The sequence below is a fragment of the Malaclemys terrapin genome, chromosome 3 (genome assembly GCF_027887155.1).
Source record: "Malaclemys terrapin pileata isolate rMalTer1 chromosome 3, rMalTer1.hap1, whole genome shotgun sequence".
NCBI lineage: Eukaryota > Metazoa > Chordata > Testudines > Emydidae > Malaclemys > Malaclemys terrapin.
Genome location: NC_071507.1, coordinates 166,919,684 through 166,936,461, shown reverse-complemented (window position 1 = coordinate 166,936,461; position 16,778 = coordinate 166,919,684). Strand labels below are relative to the sequence as shown.

The following is a 16,778-nucleotide window of genomic DNA, read 5'->3' as shown; positions in this document are numbered from 1 at the left end:
AACATGAGCGGGATTTAAAGATGGTTTCTCAGTTGGGGGAGTGGGAAGAGAGAGAGAGAGAGAGAGAGACAGAAAGGGACAGAGAGGAAGCAAAAATATACTAAGACTATGAGCTTAAGGATTGGGGAGCTTAATGATGAACCTGGCAATGGTAACAGAAAAGGAAGAAAAAAAGATTTAGGATTAGATGGCTAAGGAGTTCATTTTAGCTATGTTGGTCTTCAGTTGGTAGCAGGACATCGAGTAAAGTTGACAGAAAGAGAGCTAGAGATATCAATCCGAATAGAGGGTGAGAGATCATGGTAGAAATGCGAATCTCTGTGTAGCAAGCAGAGAGCTGATAAAGAGGTTGTTCAGGGATGAAGGTCTTGAATAGCCACAGTGGTCAGGGACTTCTATTTTACATTTTATCTGAAAAAAAAATTGCACACCCAGCAGTATGCTGCTCCAGTGCTTCCATCCTCTGGCACTGATTCAGTACTGAGTCAGGGAAGAACTTCATTTGACAAATAAATAGCACCACCTAATTTCAGTTCCCAGGGTTGGTTGGTTTGTTTGTGTTTAGAAAGTTCATGTCCCATTCTGAATGAGTCTGACCCTATTTAGCTTGTGAGAAATGAGGCGATCAGAGCTTGAGGTGGTTCAGCCACACACCATTATCTTCATACTTACGGAGACATTGTGGGACATCTCCCCTCCATACACCTCGTCCTTCACATGAAAGAATAGCTGCATTGGATAACTGATAGCCCTCTGCACAATTGTAACTTATACTGGACCCCCAACGGTAATCTGATCCTTCCACTTTTCCATGGAGCACTTGAGGAGGTGGGCCACATGTGATAGCTATTGAAACAAAGAGAGAATTTACAGATTTTATAGGATTTATACTAAATGTAATATTGTAGCTAGTCATGTTTCTGTAATCAAAACTTATTGGGAAGAGTTTTGCCCCAAAAGAGAATGCACATTTTGACTTTTCCATAGTACCCACAAATGAAATATACACATGTGCATGTTAAATTTTATCAACTCTGAGAGTTACATAGTAGGGAGATAAACAGCAAAACAAACAACATACATGATCAATCAATAAAAAGTTGAAATACAAATAATTGTCTGTTACTATTAAAATTTTAGACCATTTCTTCACCATTACTCTGTTTTGGGACAATAACTAAGGGGAAAATCTTAAGAACCTTTCTCTGATTTTACTCATACAAGATCCCTTTTTCTAAGTCATTTAAGGCTTTAGTCACTTAACCAATATTGACTTTACTGGTAATTATGTTGCTAAATCAGTATTCAACTCTTAAAATATACGGGGTATGTGGGACCCCCAATGTTTTCCAGAGGATGTTAGAATTGATGGAAACTAAAAAAAAAAAAAAAAAACCCACCTCTATTTTTAAAGAAAATTTTATTTCAAAATATTGCTTCCTTCCACACATTATGCAAATATAAAGTGATTCAGCTAGTGGCTTCAACACCATTATAAATAAAAATGTGGTCAGTCAATCACATAAGCTAACATTTATTAGGACAACACCCATTTTTTTCATGTTCTCTGTGTATATATATCTTTCAACTGTATTTTCCACTGCATGCATCTGATAAAGTGGGTTTTTAGCCCACGAAAGCTTATGCCCAAATAAATTTGTTAGTCTCTAAGGTGCCACAAGTACTCCTCGTTCTTTTTGTTGATACAGACTAACAGGGCTACCACTCTGAAACCCATTTTATTATTAATGAGATCTTGTGCTGTACTTCTAAGAGGTGCAGCACAGAATTTGGAGCTCATGTCCTGCCACCCAATTCTGAGCTGCATCAGGGCTGGAGATGTTCCTGACATAACTTAAACAGGCCTGGGAGCCTAAGTTATGGCAGCCTCCCCAGGCTGTCCTATGGACTGCAGTGGTGACCCAGAATCTGCACAGTACTGCATGCTATGATCCCTGACATACCTCTCCCACCTCCAGCCATGTCCTTGTCATGCCCCTTACACCAGTGTTTGCAATAAGGTCCTCAGAAGGCAGCCTTTCAGCTGTCTTCCACAGTACCTGTTCTGGGAGAATCCTTTTATATAGGGCATAAATAACTACATCATTAAAATCTCTTATCTGACTGTCTCAGCAGTATATTAATGGTTTGCATCTTATCTATCTTAAAAGTGGTTGTGCAAATTGTTCCCCTTTATAATTAATAATTAAAAATATTAATATTATATACAATATCAGAACAGCCATAAACTACTTAAATTACAAAACATACCTTTGCAGACTGGTTTACTCTGGTTCCAAGTGCTGTCTTTCATACAACGTATAGTGGATGAACTGACAGGCTCCATCAAATACCCTGGGCTGCACTGATAACTTACTGTCTTATTAAAGATAAAATCAGTTCCAAACTGCATACCATTTGCTATTCCACCTGGATCTCCACAGATGATTACTAGTGAAGAAAGAGAATCTTACTTCAACAACTATATATATAAAACTTTAAAAAAACCTAAGTACACATGGACACATTTGCTTATACACACAATGTCACTTTATTAGCATACACAAGCAGCAAAGCGACTATGATCCAGCTATTTTATCTGAAAACATTAAAAGGTAAACAAACATTTTTATTTTATTTTAAGACGTACTAAATATCCTGGGACAAATTCTTCACTCAGCAAAACTTATGTAAATGTAATGTAATGAAACTCCATTTGAGTCAATAGAGTTGCTCTGCATTTACAACAGTATAACTGAGGTCAGAATCTGGACCTTGTTTCTATTGTTTAGTGGAAAAAAACACATATGACTGTGAGCAAGTAGGCCTAGAAGGAAGTCTTCATGGGGTTCCGTAAAAGTTTGTATTAATAAGTTAAGAGCCTGGACCTTCTCCCATTTATATCAATGAGAATTTTGATTATCTTCAACAGGAATTGAATCAAGGCCTTAAAGTTGTTGCTGTTTTGTGCCACACATTATATTCTCCTCTTTGAGATTCACAGAACTCCTGTCTCCTTATCAGTCTGACCATCAAAAAGGGATCAGATTTTCAAAAGAGCTTAAGTGACTTAGGAACACAGGTCCCATTTAGGCTCTTTTGAAAACTCCTGCAGTGCTGAAATTCTGCCAGGACTTTCACATGTATAAGCACACTGAAATCAGTGGAGCTGCAGAGGATGGAGGTGAAGGCAGAATTTAGCTCTACTTTCTGTCCCTAAGGCTTTCTGTGATTCTTGGTTCTCCATATTATGCTGCAGAACACTATTAAAGGCCCAAAACACTATGGAACAAATCCAGAAAACTTCTGGACACCTAATCAGCCCCTGCAGTTCCCACTGACGGATCAGAATACACAAGCTGCTGAATGCTTTTCACTGTAATTGACTTCATTGGGCATGAAAAGAACTCAACACCTCACAGAGTATGCTCAGCACCTTGCAAAATTGACCTCAAAGACAGTGGGAGTTACAAGTATTCAGCACACATCAAAATTTGTACCAATCAATTTAATATTTAATATATATTTCTATGTATTGTATATTTCTATTAACAGTATACAACATTTATGTTAAAGTGTACAATATATACAAACATAATTGATTTTAATTGTTTTCACTCTACTGTTCACTCCATCCTGACTGTTTTGCAGGCTCTCTCTCAAAGAAAGATGTCCATAAATCTGCTGTTTCAATTTACTTCACAATAGTTCTCTAGAAGTAATTTTCCAGCACGTCTTTATAAATGATCAGGAAAAAACAATATTTCTTTAGATACAAACCCTGTGAAATAAAGATCTGGGCCAGTATTCCCTTGACAATTGTTCTTAAAAATTATTTCACTAGTGTTGCTTTAAGATTTATAGTAAATACAGTACTTGTGGTTTAAAGTTCTCTTAGGATTTAATCAAATATAATCTGTTTTGGATAGTCAAATGAATTCATTCTGAAATTTTCCTGTGACTTGACTAATAGATAAAAATGTTAACCCAAAGCAATTTTCACTAGTGTCATATAGGATATTTCACTGCCTCTATCTGTTACTTTCTTCTGAAGAATTTTGTAGCTAACTCTTCCCTCTTGTGATCCCCACAAACACTGTAAATCCCAAATCTGAACTATGTCCAGCACAAGTTGTAGAAATAAAACTAGAATATAAAGGCTAATTTTTCAGAGCAATTTTTACTCCAACTACATGTTCCTAAATTTATAGAAAATCTTGAATAAGCAACATAAGGAGATAAAAAATGGCGATGTTTCACAATATAATACTGAAATAATCAAACATGAAATAAGCCAAGCTATCTAAACAATATGCATTTTTGCTATTGTGAGGAGTAATATTTAAATTAGCAGGTACTGGAATGAAAGCAGTTTTCTGTATTTAAGCTACATGGAACATTTTCTAACTTCTATAACATAATAGAGCTATAGAAAGGTTCATATATTCATAGAGTTTAAGGCCAGAGGGGATTTTCTGTATATCACAGGCCATTAAATTTTACCTACTTACCCTGTATTGAGACGAATACTGTGTTTGACTAAAGCATATCTTAGATACTAAGAGTTTTCTACTGTTCTACCTTGTAGAGCTACTTTTTGGAAGCAATCTTAACAAAAAATGAAAAAAAGTCCAACATTTATTAATGAATGTGCATGCATGTTACCCTCTGAGAAGTGTGCTTATTCCAGAGAAAGAGATAATGGTTTACCAAGTTAATAACATCCTACTGTCTTTTAATCCTATTGTGACAAAAAGTCAGTTATTTACCTGTGCAGTCTGGAGCAGTGCCAGTCCATGTCCCATTGGCTGTACAATGTCGAGTAGTTAGCCCTGAAGTCTTGTAACCTTCCCAACAAGCATAGATGACTGAGCTCGAGAACATTATCCCATCACTGTATATTACCATGCCATTGGCTGGGGTGCCAGGATTTCCACAAGATACAGCTATCAAGAAAAATAAGAAAGTCAATGTATCCATTATAAATGACTTCTATGAAAAGTGTAAGACAATGCATTTTAATAGCTTACAATTATTCTAAAAGCTGAGCAATTAATACAGAAGGGGCCAAAATCTATTTTTTTTCCTTTCAGGCTTACACCATCGTTTTATTTGATTAGTTACGGATCGTAAATGTAAGTGAACAGATTTATCTCTCTTACAGCACATGTTCAAAAAGTTATTGTACAAGAAATGAAAATAAAATGAAAGAGAATCCAAATTACTTGAATTCTTGCCTACTGTATCTCTATTCGTATATGTCTGTGTTTGATGCCAGTTTGGCAGAAGGAGAAGGAAACATTTCTGTGGCAGGGGATATGTAGCTGGGGAAATGGATTAGTGGACAGAAAACAGGTGAAGTGATCAAAGTGATATGATACATAAATTACATTTCTGAAATTTAGCATATATGGTGTTCATAAAATTGTTCTTGGCTGGGGAAAGAAATGAGGAAGATGGACAGCTCAAGACTGGCCTGTGATCCAGCCTTTTGATGTACAAGATACCTGGGTCAAAGACAAAAATTTCCCTGAGCAGAGAAAGCAAATTCCTCAGGATTCCTCCACAGAACCACAATTTTAAAGAACTAAGATCAGAAAAACATTTCTGCTAGACTAACTTGCTAGTTAGGGCAGGGCCCTGCTGAGTAGCTGAGTTCTCCTGCATACATACTGTCCCCAAACTCCTCCTGGAAGCTCCATCTATTATATCAGCCTCAGTAATAGGTGTGGCAGCTTCTCAGACCATATATAAAAATGCAGACCTTTTCTCCTGAATCGTTTAGGCTAAAAAATCCTATATCAAGATTCAGTATAATGACTGCTCAATCATGCTGGCAAGTGGATCCAATTAACTCCAACCATATATAAAAGGGATGGAAATGTCTGAAGGAAAAAGCAAAACAAAACAAACATAAACCACAACCAGTAATAAAGAGATATACCTATCTCATAGAGCTGGAAGGGACTCTGAAAGGTCATCAAATCCAGCCCCCTGCCCTTGCTAGCAGGATAAAGTACTGATTTCACCCCAGATACCTAAGTAGACCTCTCAAGGATAGAGCTCACAACCCTAGGTTTAGCAGGCTAATGCTCACACCACTAAGTTATCCCTCCAACTAACCAGCCAACAGCCAGCTAAGGTCAGGGAAGAAGTTTAGGGAGCTAAGATTCCCAAGTTTAGCGTCCATTCTCTTTATTAGAAATTACATTGTTTTACAACTCTGTGACCACAACTCCACAGACAGGGATGAGTCATGGGCAACCTGGTTTGAGCTAGTCTTAGGCAATCCACAACCAACTAAAATGATGTTGAACATGATTTTTTGCTGTGTACAGTGACTACAGTGTGCTGGTCAGCATCATGTTAGTTAATATGACTCTTCAATATCGTGTTGTAATTTGATATAATTTTCTAATTAAGACAAGCCCTCAAAGTTGCTGTGATCTCTTGATAACAGGGTAGAGACTCTGCCTGTTCACAGTGTCTTAAAACTTTAAAGCTCCACCACCCTGTAGCTACTGGTTAGAAGAAGGAACTTCCTATTCCTTCCTTTTTTCTAGAGTTTCCTGACTGTTGTTCTATGGCACAGGGTCTTCACTATTCTAGTCCAAAGTAATGCTGAACTTAAATTTTAGTTTGAAGAAGCCAATCCTTGTAAAGCTTTCTTACATTCTTCTGGTCTCTTAGCTCCTTCACTTATATATACAAATATACAAAGCCAGAATATATTAGAATGGGAATTCCTGATCTTTTGTCATGAATATCCATAAATGTGTGCAAATACACTGGTTCGCATTTATATAAATAAAAGTTCCTCCTCCAAACATTACTGTTGACTGACTGAATGCTTGTCAAAACCTGAGCCAAAGGGGGCATTAACATGGTGTTACTGTATTTTGTAAATATGTTTTCAACCATGTTTTCCTAGTTTTTTCACAGCTCTGATCAACTAAATTCTACCTTAAGGAATAAAGATGCCACACCTAATGGAGTGGTAGCTGGTGAAAGAAATTGATCCAACTATGCTATATCATCCAACAAGTGTTCAATAAATATTTCTGTTATGTATTTGGGCGGGGGAGCGACATAGATATAATCTCATCATATGATGAGGATAACAATCTTTCCATTCCACTAATATCTCTGGAAGATGTTAAACAAACTACTAAAGTTAGACGCTTTTAAAATCAGCAATTCCAGACAACTTGCATCCAAGACTTTTAAAAGAGCTGTCTCAGTGCTCACTGGACCATTAATATGGATTTTCAATAAGTCTTCGAGCACTAGGGAAGTTAATGCTGTGCCAATTTTTAAAAAGGGTAAATGGCCTGGGTAATTGTAGACTTGTCAGCCTGACATTAATCCATGGGAAAATAATGAAGCAAGTGATACAGGACTCAGTTAATAAAAAATGAAAATAAGCTAATATAATTAATGCAAATCAACATGGGTTTATGGAAAATAGAGCCTGTCAAACTAATTTGATATCTTTTTTAGCTGAGATTACAAGTTTGGTTCATAATGGTAATAGTGTTGACATAATTGGATTTGGTACTTTGTGACATTTTTATTAAAAAAAAAACTAGAACAAAGTAAAATTAACATGGCACACATTAAATGGATTTAAATTGGCTAACTGAGAGATCTCAAGATGCTACTGTAAATAGGGAATCTTCACTGTGCAGGTCTGTTTCCAGTGGGGTCCCACAGGGATTGGTTCTTGGCCCTATGCTATTTAATATTTTTATCAATGACCTGAAAGAAAACATAAAATCTTCACTGATAAATTCTGCAGATGGCACAATAATTGGGAGAGTGGTAAATAAAAATGAGGACAGGTCTCTGATACAGAGCAATGGGGATTACTTGGTATGATAGTCACAAGCAAATGATAAGTTTTTAAATATGACTAAATCTAAATGTATACATCTAGGAACAAAGAACGCAGGCCATACTTACAGAAGGGGGGACACTATCCTGGGAAGCAGTGACTCTGAAAAAGATTTGGGATTGTGGTGGATAATCAGCAAAACATGAGCTCTCAGTGTGATGCTGGGGCCAAAAGAGCTAATGAAATCTTGATGCATAAACAGGGGAAATTTGAGTAGGAGTAGAGAGGTTACTTTTATTTCTGTATTAGGAATTGGCACAACCACTGCTGGAATACTTTGCCCAGTTCTGGTGCCCACAATTGAAGAAAGATGATGATAAATTGGAGAAGGTTCAGAGAAGAGTCATGAGAATGATTAAAGGACTAGAAGACATGTCTTAGAGTGAGAGGATCTCAATCTATTTAGCTTAATAAAGAAAAGGTTAATGGGTGACTTGGTTACAATATATAAGCACCAACTTGGAGAAAAATATTTAATAATGGACTTTTCTATCTAGAAATTTCAGACTGGAAATAAGGTGTACATTTGTAATGATGAGAATAATTAACACTGGAATAATTTACCAAGGGTCATGGTGGATTTACTGACCATTTTTAAATCAAGATAAGACTTTTTTTTTTTTTTTAATTTGTGCTCTAGGAATTATTCTGGGGAAAGTCTATGAATTGTAGTATCAAACAGAATATCAAACTAGATGATGACAATGGTCCCTTCTGGCTTGACATCTATGAGAATCTGTAGTTCAGGAGGCACTGTGTGAATAACTTTTATTTTAGTTCTTATTGGAACAAAGAAACAGACAACCAGAAAAGTTACTATAATGCTTCCATACTTACAGAGTCACTGAAGCTGATCAAGGAGCTGTAACTTACAGCTTCCTGCACCAGCCTGGCAACTGTTCCCAAGGTGATGGTACTGCCATCTGTCCTCTTCTAGGGCTTCTTTACCAGGGAAAAAAATCTTTCATTCCCATGGGTGGCTCTAAAAGAGATTTGCTAATGGAGGCTCTAGACGGGCTGAGATGATGGCCACACTCTTCCATAACCAGGTGTGCAAACTAATCTTTGTTGCTTATCATGCAAAATGGAAATCAATACCACTGGCTGTGATAATGCCTTCCTTTAAATTAAAGTTCTATGCCACTGATTGCAACAAAGAGCTAAGTTTGTTGTTGTTTTTTTGTTTATTCCCCCTCCGTTAACCATACTATACATTAACCAATGAAAGAAAGATCTTTTATCAAACTATCCTGACAATAAGAAATTATCTTTAAAATTGAGTTTTGACTGCGAACTGCAGGTGTATTGCTATGATTTAGGGAATGGGCAGGAATTATATATTCTAGTTCTCAATCAATATTCTCAGTCTTTTGTTATAAGTAGCCAAATTTTGACTGCATTAAAAATACATAGAGGCCTCAGGCAGTGGCATTTTATTTGTAATCTTTTGATACTGAGAATTTTTTATTTAATATATAATATTAAAAAGAAAAATAGAGGGAAAAAGGAGGGAATTACATTTCAGATGGAATTAGAGAAGGAAAAGATAATACCTTTTAGAAGGATATTTTATCCTTCCAAAAGCAGTTCAAGCACCCCACCCACCACCCAGAAGGCCATATCCAAACAGCCTCCATGTTGTTTCTTACCATCATATTTCTTACCTCATAACCAAATGGGTTAAGTTGTTTTATGATAGTCTATTTTAGGAAGATTTTATTTTGGGTATTCAGTATAAGTGTTATACATTTTATAATTCAAAATGTCCATCTCACAAACTGATTATCCAACAGCTTTTTGATATTTCAGTGTGTATATACACACACATACAGATGAAAGAAGCTGCCTTCAATTTATCAAACACTGTCTGGGGGATTTTTGGCATTGAATTAGAATAATTCTATAGCCAGCCAAATTAATTCAGGCAGTGAATACAATACAAAGGAAGAATTCCAAAGAGTATTCAACACTTCTTAAATTTGAGATTAGTCAGTCCTTTAGAAAACTGGAGGAATTCCAGTCTAACTGCTAAAAAAACAAATTACAGATAATGTTCAGGAACTGGCCAAAGTCCAAGACAGAGCTCCATTAAGAAAGCTTACACTCACCAACTAAAAGTCTAAATGTTTTAATACAATTTATACAAGCATGGCATGGCTGCTGATGCATGATACTGGCAAAACAATAATTTGAGATTAATTAATTGATTGTAGAATAATTCTAACATTATACATGCAACACTCATTTTACTTTCTACTTTTCCTCATATTAAGTTCACTTCAGATAGATCTTTTCTGAAAATAATGATCAGGTCTGCCTATTTGTCCTTATAATTACAGATTATAGAATTTTGTTAAACTAGAACATAATTGGATAATTAGAATAACTCAGTGTACTATCAATGTTTAGGATAATTTATGAATGTCTTTACTTGAATGAAGTCTTTTTATTCATTTTTCATGTATAAAATAGCTATGATTTTTGAAGCATAGAAAACAATTAAAACTTGAGATTTCACAAGTAGGTAGGGTTAACAGTAGAGGACATTAAGTGATCTACAATAGTGATAATGTGCAGTTTTGTTAATTTTGGCAATTACAATAGCAAGATCACATTTTAGAGGTGCATTATCATTTTCAAGTCAGACAAACCTTCATACAGCAAATACCTTTAAACACCAAAACATTAGTCACATTTTCTTTTTACTAGCACTGTGCTTGCACATCGAAAATAGCCTTTGATTGGTTTAACTTTGGTAGTCAGGGAAGGGCCTGTACTATTGATGTCAAGAGATCACCAACCTGTGTTAGCTAAGCATAACAAAGTTCTAGTCAAATCCTTCAGCAGGAGCACTGAAGAAGAGAACACTATAGGCTAATTAGCTGTGGAAGAAGAGAAGACTATAGGCTAATTAGCATGACATCTATCCTGGGCAAAATTATGGAATGGTTGCGTAAGGAATTAAATGATAGTATCATAACTAAAGCCAATCAATATGGTTTTATGGCAAATAGATCTTGTCAGATGAACTTGAGATCATTTTTTATAAGATCACAAGTTTGGTAGATATGCTAGTTTTTTACAAGGCACTTGACTAGCCCCATTTTAAAAACAAAAACAGTTTCTTTCTGAGAGGTAGTGTGGCAACTTGGATGAGATTTAGATGTGCCACATTAGATAACTAGATTCTAGTCCGAATTTCTGTAATCCTACAATGAAATATGAGACCTTGCTCAATAATAAGGGCTGTGAAGAGTACAGAATTATTAACAGTCATTAGAAGTGAATCTAAAACGAATGGTCTCCTGGTTGCTAGCACAGTTCACATTCTCATGTCTAAAGAACGTTTTGATGAGGAGGCAACAGTAGGATGATAATCAGGTGGGTTTTTTTGTCATTTGGGAAGTTGTAGCCCTCTGAGAAATGATGCGCCCAACACGAGGGTAGTGCATAGGATAGAATCATAGAATCAGAGAATATTAGGGTTGGAAGAGACTTCAGGAGTTCATCTAGTCCATCCCCTGCTCAAAGCAGGACCAACACCAATTAAATCATCCCAGCCAGGGCTTTGTCAAGCCAGGCCTTAAAAACCTCTAAGGATGGAGATTCCACTATCTCCCTAGGTAACCCATTCCAGTGCTTCACCACCCTCCTAGTGAAAAAGTTTTTCCTAATATCCAACCTAAACCTCCCCCACTGCAACTTGAGACCATTACTCCTTGTTCTGTCATCTGCTACCACTGAGAACAGTCTAGATGCATCCTCTTTGGAACCCCCTTTCAGGTAATTGAAAGCAGCTATCATCCCCACCCCCCATTCTTCTCTTCTGCAGACTAAATAATCCCAGTTCCCTCAGCCTCTCCTCATAAGTCATGTGCTCCAGCCCCGTAATCATTTTTGTTTCCCTCCACTGGACTCTTTCCAATTTTTCCACATCTTTCTTGTAGTGTGGGTCCCAAAACTGGACATATTCCAGATGCAGCCTCACCAATGCTGAATAGAGGGGAATGATCATGTCCCTCAATCTGCTGGCAATGCTTGTACTTATACAGCCCAAAATGCCGTTAGCCTTCTTAGCAACAACGGCACACTGTTGACTCATATCTAGCTTCTCATTGACTGTAACCCCTAAATCCTTTTCTGCAGAACTGCTGCCTAGCTACTCGGTCCTTAGTCTGTAGCAGTGCATGGGATTCTTATATCCTAAGTGCAGACTCTGCACTTGTCCTTGTTGAATCTCATCAGATTTCTTTTGGCCCAATCTGCTAATTTGTCTAATTAGACCTTCCCCATGCAACTTGAGACCATTGCTTCTTGTTCTGTCATCTGCCACCCTGAGAACAGCCGAACTCCATCCTCTCTGGAATCCCCCTTCAGGTAGTTGAAGGCTGCTGTCAAATCCCCCCTCACTCTTCTCTTCTGCAGACTAAATAACCCCAGTTCCCTCAGCCTCTCTTTGTAAGGCATGTGCCCCAGCCCCCTAATAATTTTCATTGCCCTCAGCTGGACTATCTCCAATTTGTCCACATCCTTCTGTAGTTTGGGGACCAAAACTGGACACAATACTCCAGGTGTGGCCTCACCAGTGCCGAATAGAGGGGAATAATCACTTCCCTCAATCTGTTGATAATGCTCCTACTAATACAGCCCAATATGCTGTTGGCTTTCTTGGCAACGAGAGCACACTTACTGACTCATATCCAATTTCTCGTCCACTATACAGTGATGTAGAATAGAATATTGACAGCTCTCATCAGCCTGTCAAAAAACAAACAACTATGCAAACCACAGACGGGAATGGCAGTTTTCAATAGTTTATATTTTGGCCAAATCAGAACTGATTTTCATGGGGCCAGAAAACACACTTCAGTTGTCCCCAGGACCAATGGGCCCCCTCCAAATTTCAAAGTTTTCAGAAAATCATTGAATGGCTAGAGCTCTTAATTTTTTTTCTTATAATAGAAAGTATTAAGCAACTTTAATATATGAGTCATTGCTGCTCACTCTACAAAATGTGTAGTGTGTTTTGTTTTTATGGGTATCTTGTAAGTAGCATTTTTGAACCTAAGAAATTATTCCAGCCAGAAAGACTGAAACAGTGAACAAATATTTCTGCAACCGCTTCTAAACTAAGTGCACCATAACTAAAGAACAGCATTTCTCCAAAATTTGTCTATAGATTTAGCTAAAACAGAAAGTGTAAGACTACTTGTAATAATCTGCTGTGTTATTGTAGTCTTGTTGGTCCCAGGATATTAGAGACCTTACCCACTTTGTCTCTTAAGTACTGGTAATAATGCCATCTAGTGACTCCCAATGATATTACAATACAGAATTTCCAATAAGAAGTATGTCGGTGAGTGAAACCACTATTCCACAGCTGGATGGGTACCACTGGACAAAAGCTGTATAAGAAACTGTTAAATGTGGTACATAATAGATGATTTTATACACATTCTAAGGCAGCTATCATTTCATCTTGTACTTTTCTGATAACCATCAACTGTCATGGGTTATCTTTTGTGAATGTCTAGACTACATTCCCATTATCCACTCATCTTCCACATTCTTACAGCCTACTGCTTTTTGGTGATATCACTACCTCTGTGCTATGCACAATATATATCTTTCACATATGAGCTAGTTTCTATGGTTCCAGGAAAACTGCTGTGTTTGGGTCTGTAGGAGATATATATGAAAATAATTTTGCAGCAAATAAGTAAATATTGCCTCTTCAAACAGAGGACCAACATTTACTGCAATCACACCAGCTAGCTGATGGTCCATTGTAAATTGTGTATGGATTGAAGAATTTTAATATGCATTTTTTACTTTTCTGTGAAAGTAATTTTGAACCTTTGTTCCCCTTAAACATTTGTGTGATGTCAGAGATGGCATCTAAGTCACACCCTCAATCAATGGAGTTCCCACAAGAATGGAGCTTGATAGTGCATCTACCTCTCACCAGACTGGTCACAAGTTTCTGTGGAAGAAACAGCCACAATTTTGAAGAGTTATACCAGAGAAAAATTAGTTTCAAAAGGAATAATCCAGGTGAAATATCAACTCAATTGACAAACAGTCATTTTAACCTTATATGTAATTGAGGGAAAGTATATACCCATATTTGTCAAATTTTATATTGAGAAGCTCAAGGTAAATTGGAGAGAGATCAAGGTGCTCAAGAAAACACCTCCATTTTTTCAAGGAATACTAGAAAGACACTCCATAGTTTTTGAAACTATGTGCAACATGTGCAGCTCGCTGTTAAGTCAAACAGCCAGACAAACTATTGCAAGCCCAGTGTTGTGCCTTATGCTCTGAAGCCACTTGTAGAAGCTGATTTGGACTGTTTCATGAACATTGGACTCTTGTCACCAGTTTCACTTCCTCATCACAATGCTGATCAAGAAGTATGGCTCTATTTGAATTTTTGGTGATTTCAAAGTGACATTGAATCCAGCTTTATGTGCAGACAAGTATATACTACCTTTGTAATGTATTGAAAATGTATTGAAAATTTGTTTGCTACTCTTAGTGCAGAACAGTCTTTCAGTACATTGGACTTGTTTAATGCATACCTTTAAATGGAGATTGAACCGTCATCTTGCAAATATCTCACAAGCAACACACTTATTTTGTTACAACAGGTTGCCTTTTGGTATTACCTCAGCACCTGTCTTGTTCCAGAAAACCCTGGATGAGATTCCGAAGGGACCATAAACTGAGAGTATGTTGAGAGAAATTCGAGTTTTTTCAAATCTTCAGTTGAATACCTTGGCTATGTAATTGGTGCCCTGGAGTTAATTAAGTAAATGGCTCCACCAGAGAACATGTCACAGTTACATTCATTATTTTCAGAATTCAAAAGTTTCATACCTATCTGTATGTTAGACATTTTTCCTTGCTGACAGATAATTGCTCATAAATTTCACTTGTTTGTACCAAAACATGGAATACCATCATTTCCAGGCATTGCTACTTTCAGCTCACTCCTATGCCATTCAATTCCATAAAGAGACTTGGCACAGCAATGCTCATATGCTGTCACACCTTCCGTGTCCAAGCTCCCATCAACCCAAAGAAACTTTGGATGAAGCGTTCTATCTCAATTTGATGGTTAGAATACCCATAACTAGCACAAACATCAAAAAAGGATGATGTGCTAATGATTGTGGGCTTTCTCTCATGAAGGAAATGGTACTACAAGGTACAGTGTTGATCGTAAGAATCCACAGTTTACACAGTTCGTTTCATGTCAAGATGTATTATCTGTGAATCACAGTTGGATCTTATGGGGAATGCGAATAATCATTCCAAAATCACTACAATCTCAGATTTTGGAAACTCTTCATGAAAGTCATTTTGGCACTGTACGGATGAAGAGCATAGCCCTGAGTCATGTCTGGTGGCCAGGGAGCAACAGAGATATTGAGAGGAAGGTGAAGTACTGTACTACATGTCATTAAATTTAGCATGATCCTGGCCCAGCTCATCTACACCCTTGGTCATGGCCTCAAAGTCCTTGAAAATGTATTCACATGGACTTTGATGGACCAGTAGAAAGTTATATATTTTTTTTCATAGTCAACGCTCATTTGAAATGGCCAGAAGTTTTCAGAATGACTTCTATGACAGCTACCAAGACCACTGGACATACATTATTTAGCTAGTTTGGCTTACCGCTACAGTTGATGAATGACAATTGACCTCAATTCTGTTCTGAAGAATTTTAGAGGTTCCTGGTTTCAAATGGGTTCAGCATATGGATTCTGCTCCTTACCATCCTGCTACAAAAGGTTTAACTGAACAGTTTGTACAGACACTTAAACATGTCTTAAGAGATAAGTCTATTTTGAATCATAAAAAGAAATTGAATATTTTTTTGCTCTTTGTGCTACAGGAACACACCAGATGTTACTATCCAGAAGCCACCTGCCACTATTCTCTTGAACCAACCTTTGGATACCTGCTGGGACCTGCTATGTCCTGATGCTGCTGCACGTGTAGCCAATTCTGAAGCTATGCAAATTGATCGACGACATCAGATTCGTCATTGTTTTTTTCAAGTAGGATACTTAGGCTAGGTCTACACTACGGGGGGTGGGGGTTGACCTAAAATACGCAACTTCAGCTATGCGAATAGCGTAGCTGAAGTTGCGTATTTTAGGTCGACTTACCTGGCTGTGAGGACGGTGGCCAGTCGACCGCTGCCACTCCCCCATCGACTCCGCTTCCGCCTCTCGCTCCGGTAGAGTTCCGGAGTCGACGGCAGAGCAATGGGGGATCGATTTTATCATGTCTACACTAGACGCGATAAATTGATCCTCAATAGATCGATCACTACCCACCAATCTGGCGGGTAGTGAAGATGTGCCCTTAGTGTGGACTTGCAACTATGGTTGTGGAATGAAATGGGACCTGGAGAACTTGTAAAATGTATGGGAGCTTTTTTGTGCAGCGTAAAACTATCCAATAGTGTTTTATAGAAATGCCATTTAGATCAGTTGCAGTCTCAACAAGTACCGGAGATTGGAGATGTTCCAATAGAATATTCTCTTCCTCCCATCTAGCCTCCTTCTATTACCACTCCTAATTTTGATTACTTTGTAGAAGAAACTTTGGTACCAGATCCAGTTTATTTGATATCATATCCAGTTGATTCCTTTCAACTGACTGTTCCTATTTTTCAGGACACCATCACATCATCATCACCACATTATCCCAAGAGAGTGTGAAAACCAGTTGTGTGCCTGAACTTATAAATTGTTCAGTTAGCTAGTTGCTAGGACAGGGCAGAATAATCCCTTGCAATTTAAGAGTCTGTGGTAGTCCACCTGCAACTTTTAGTTAAGTAATATAGTGCTTTATATTAGTCATATAA

General features: G+C 37.4%; 1 protein-coding gene across 1 annotated transcript in view; it reads right to left on the bottom strand.

Moving 5' to 3' along the window:
- Positions 1-16,778, bottom strand: part of CSMD1 (CUB and Sushi multiple domains 1) — a 1,946,356-nt gene that overhangs the window by 34,214 nt on the left and 1,895,364 nt on the right. The window contains exons 58-60 of the mRNA XM_054023823.1: positions 4,770-4,946; positions 2,272-2,451; positions 673-846 (exon numbers count right to left, since the gene is read on the bottom strand). Coding sequence (XP_053879798.1) covers positions 673-846; positions 2,272-2,451; positions 4,770-4,946 — 531 coding nt within the window. The remainder of the gene's footprint in view (positions 1-672; positions 847-2,271; positions 2,452-4,769; positions 4,947-16,778) is intronic.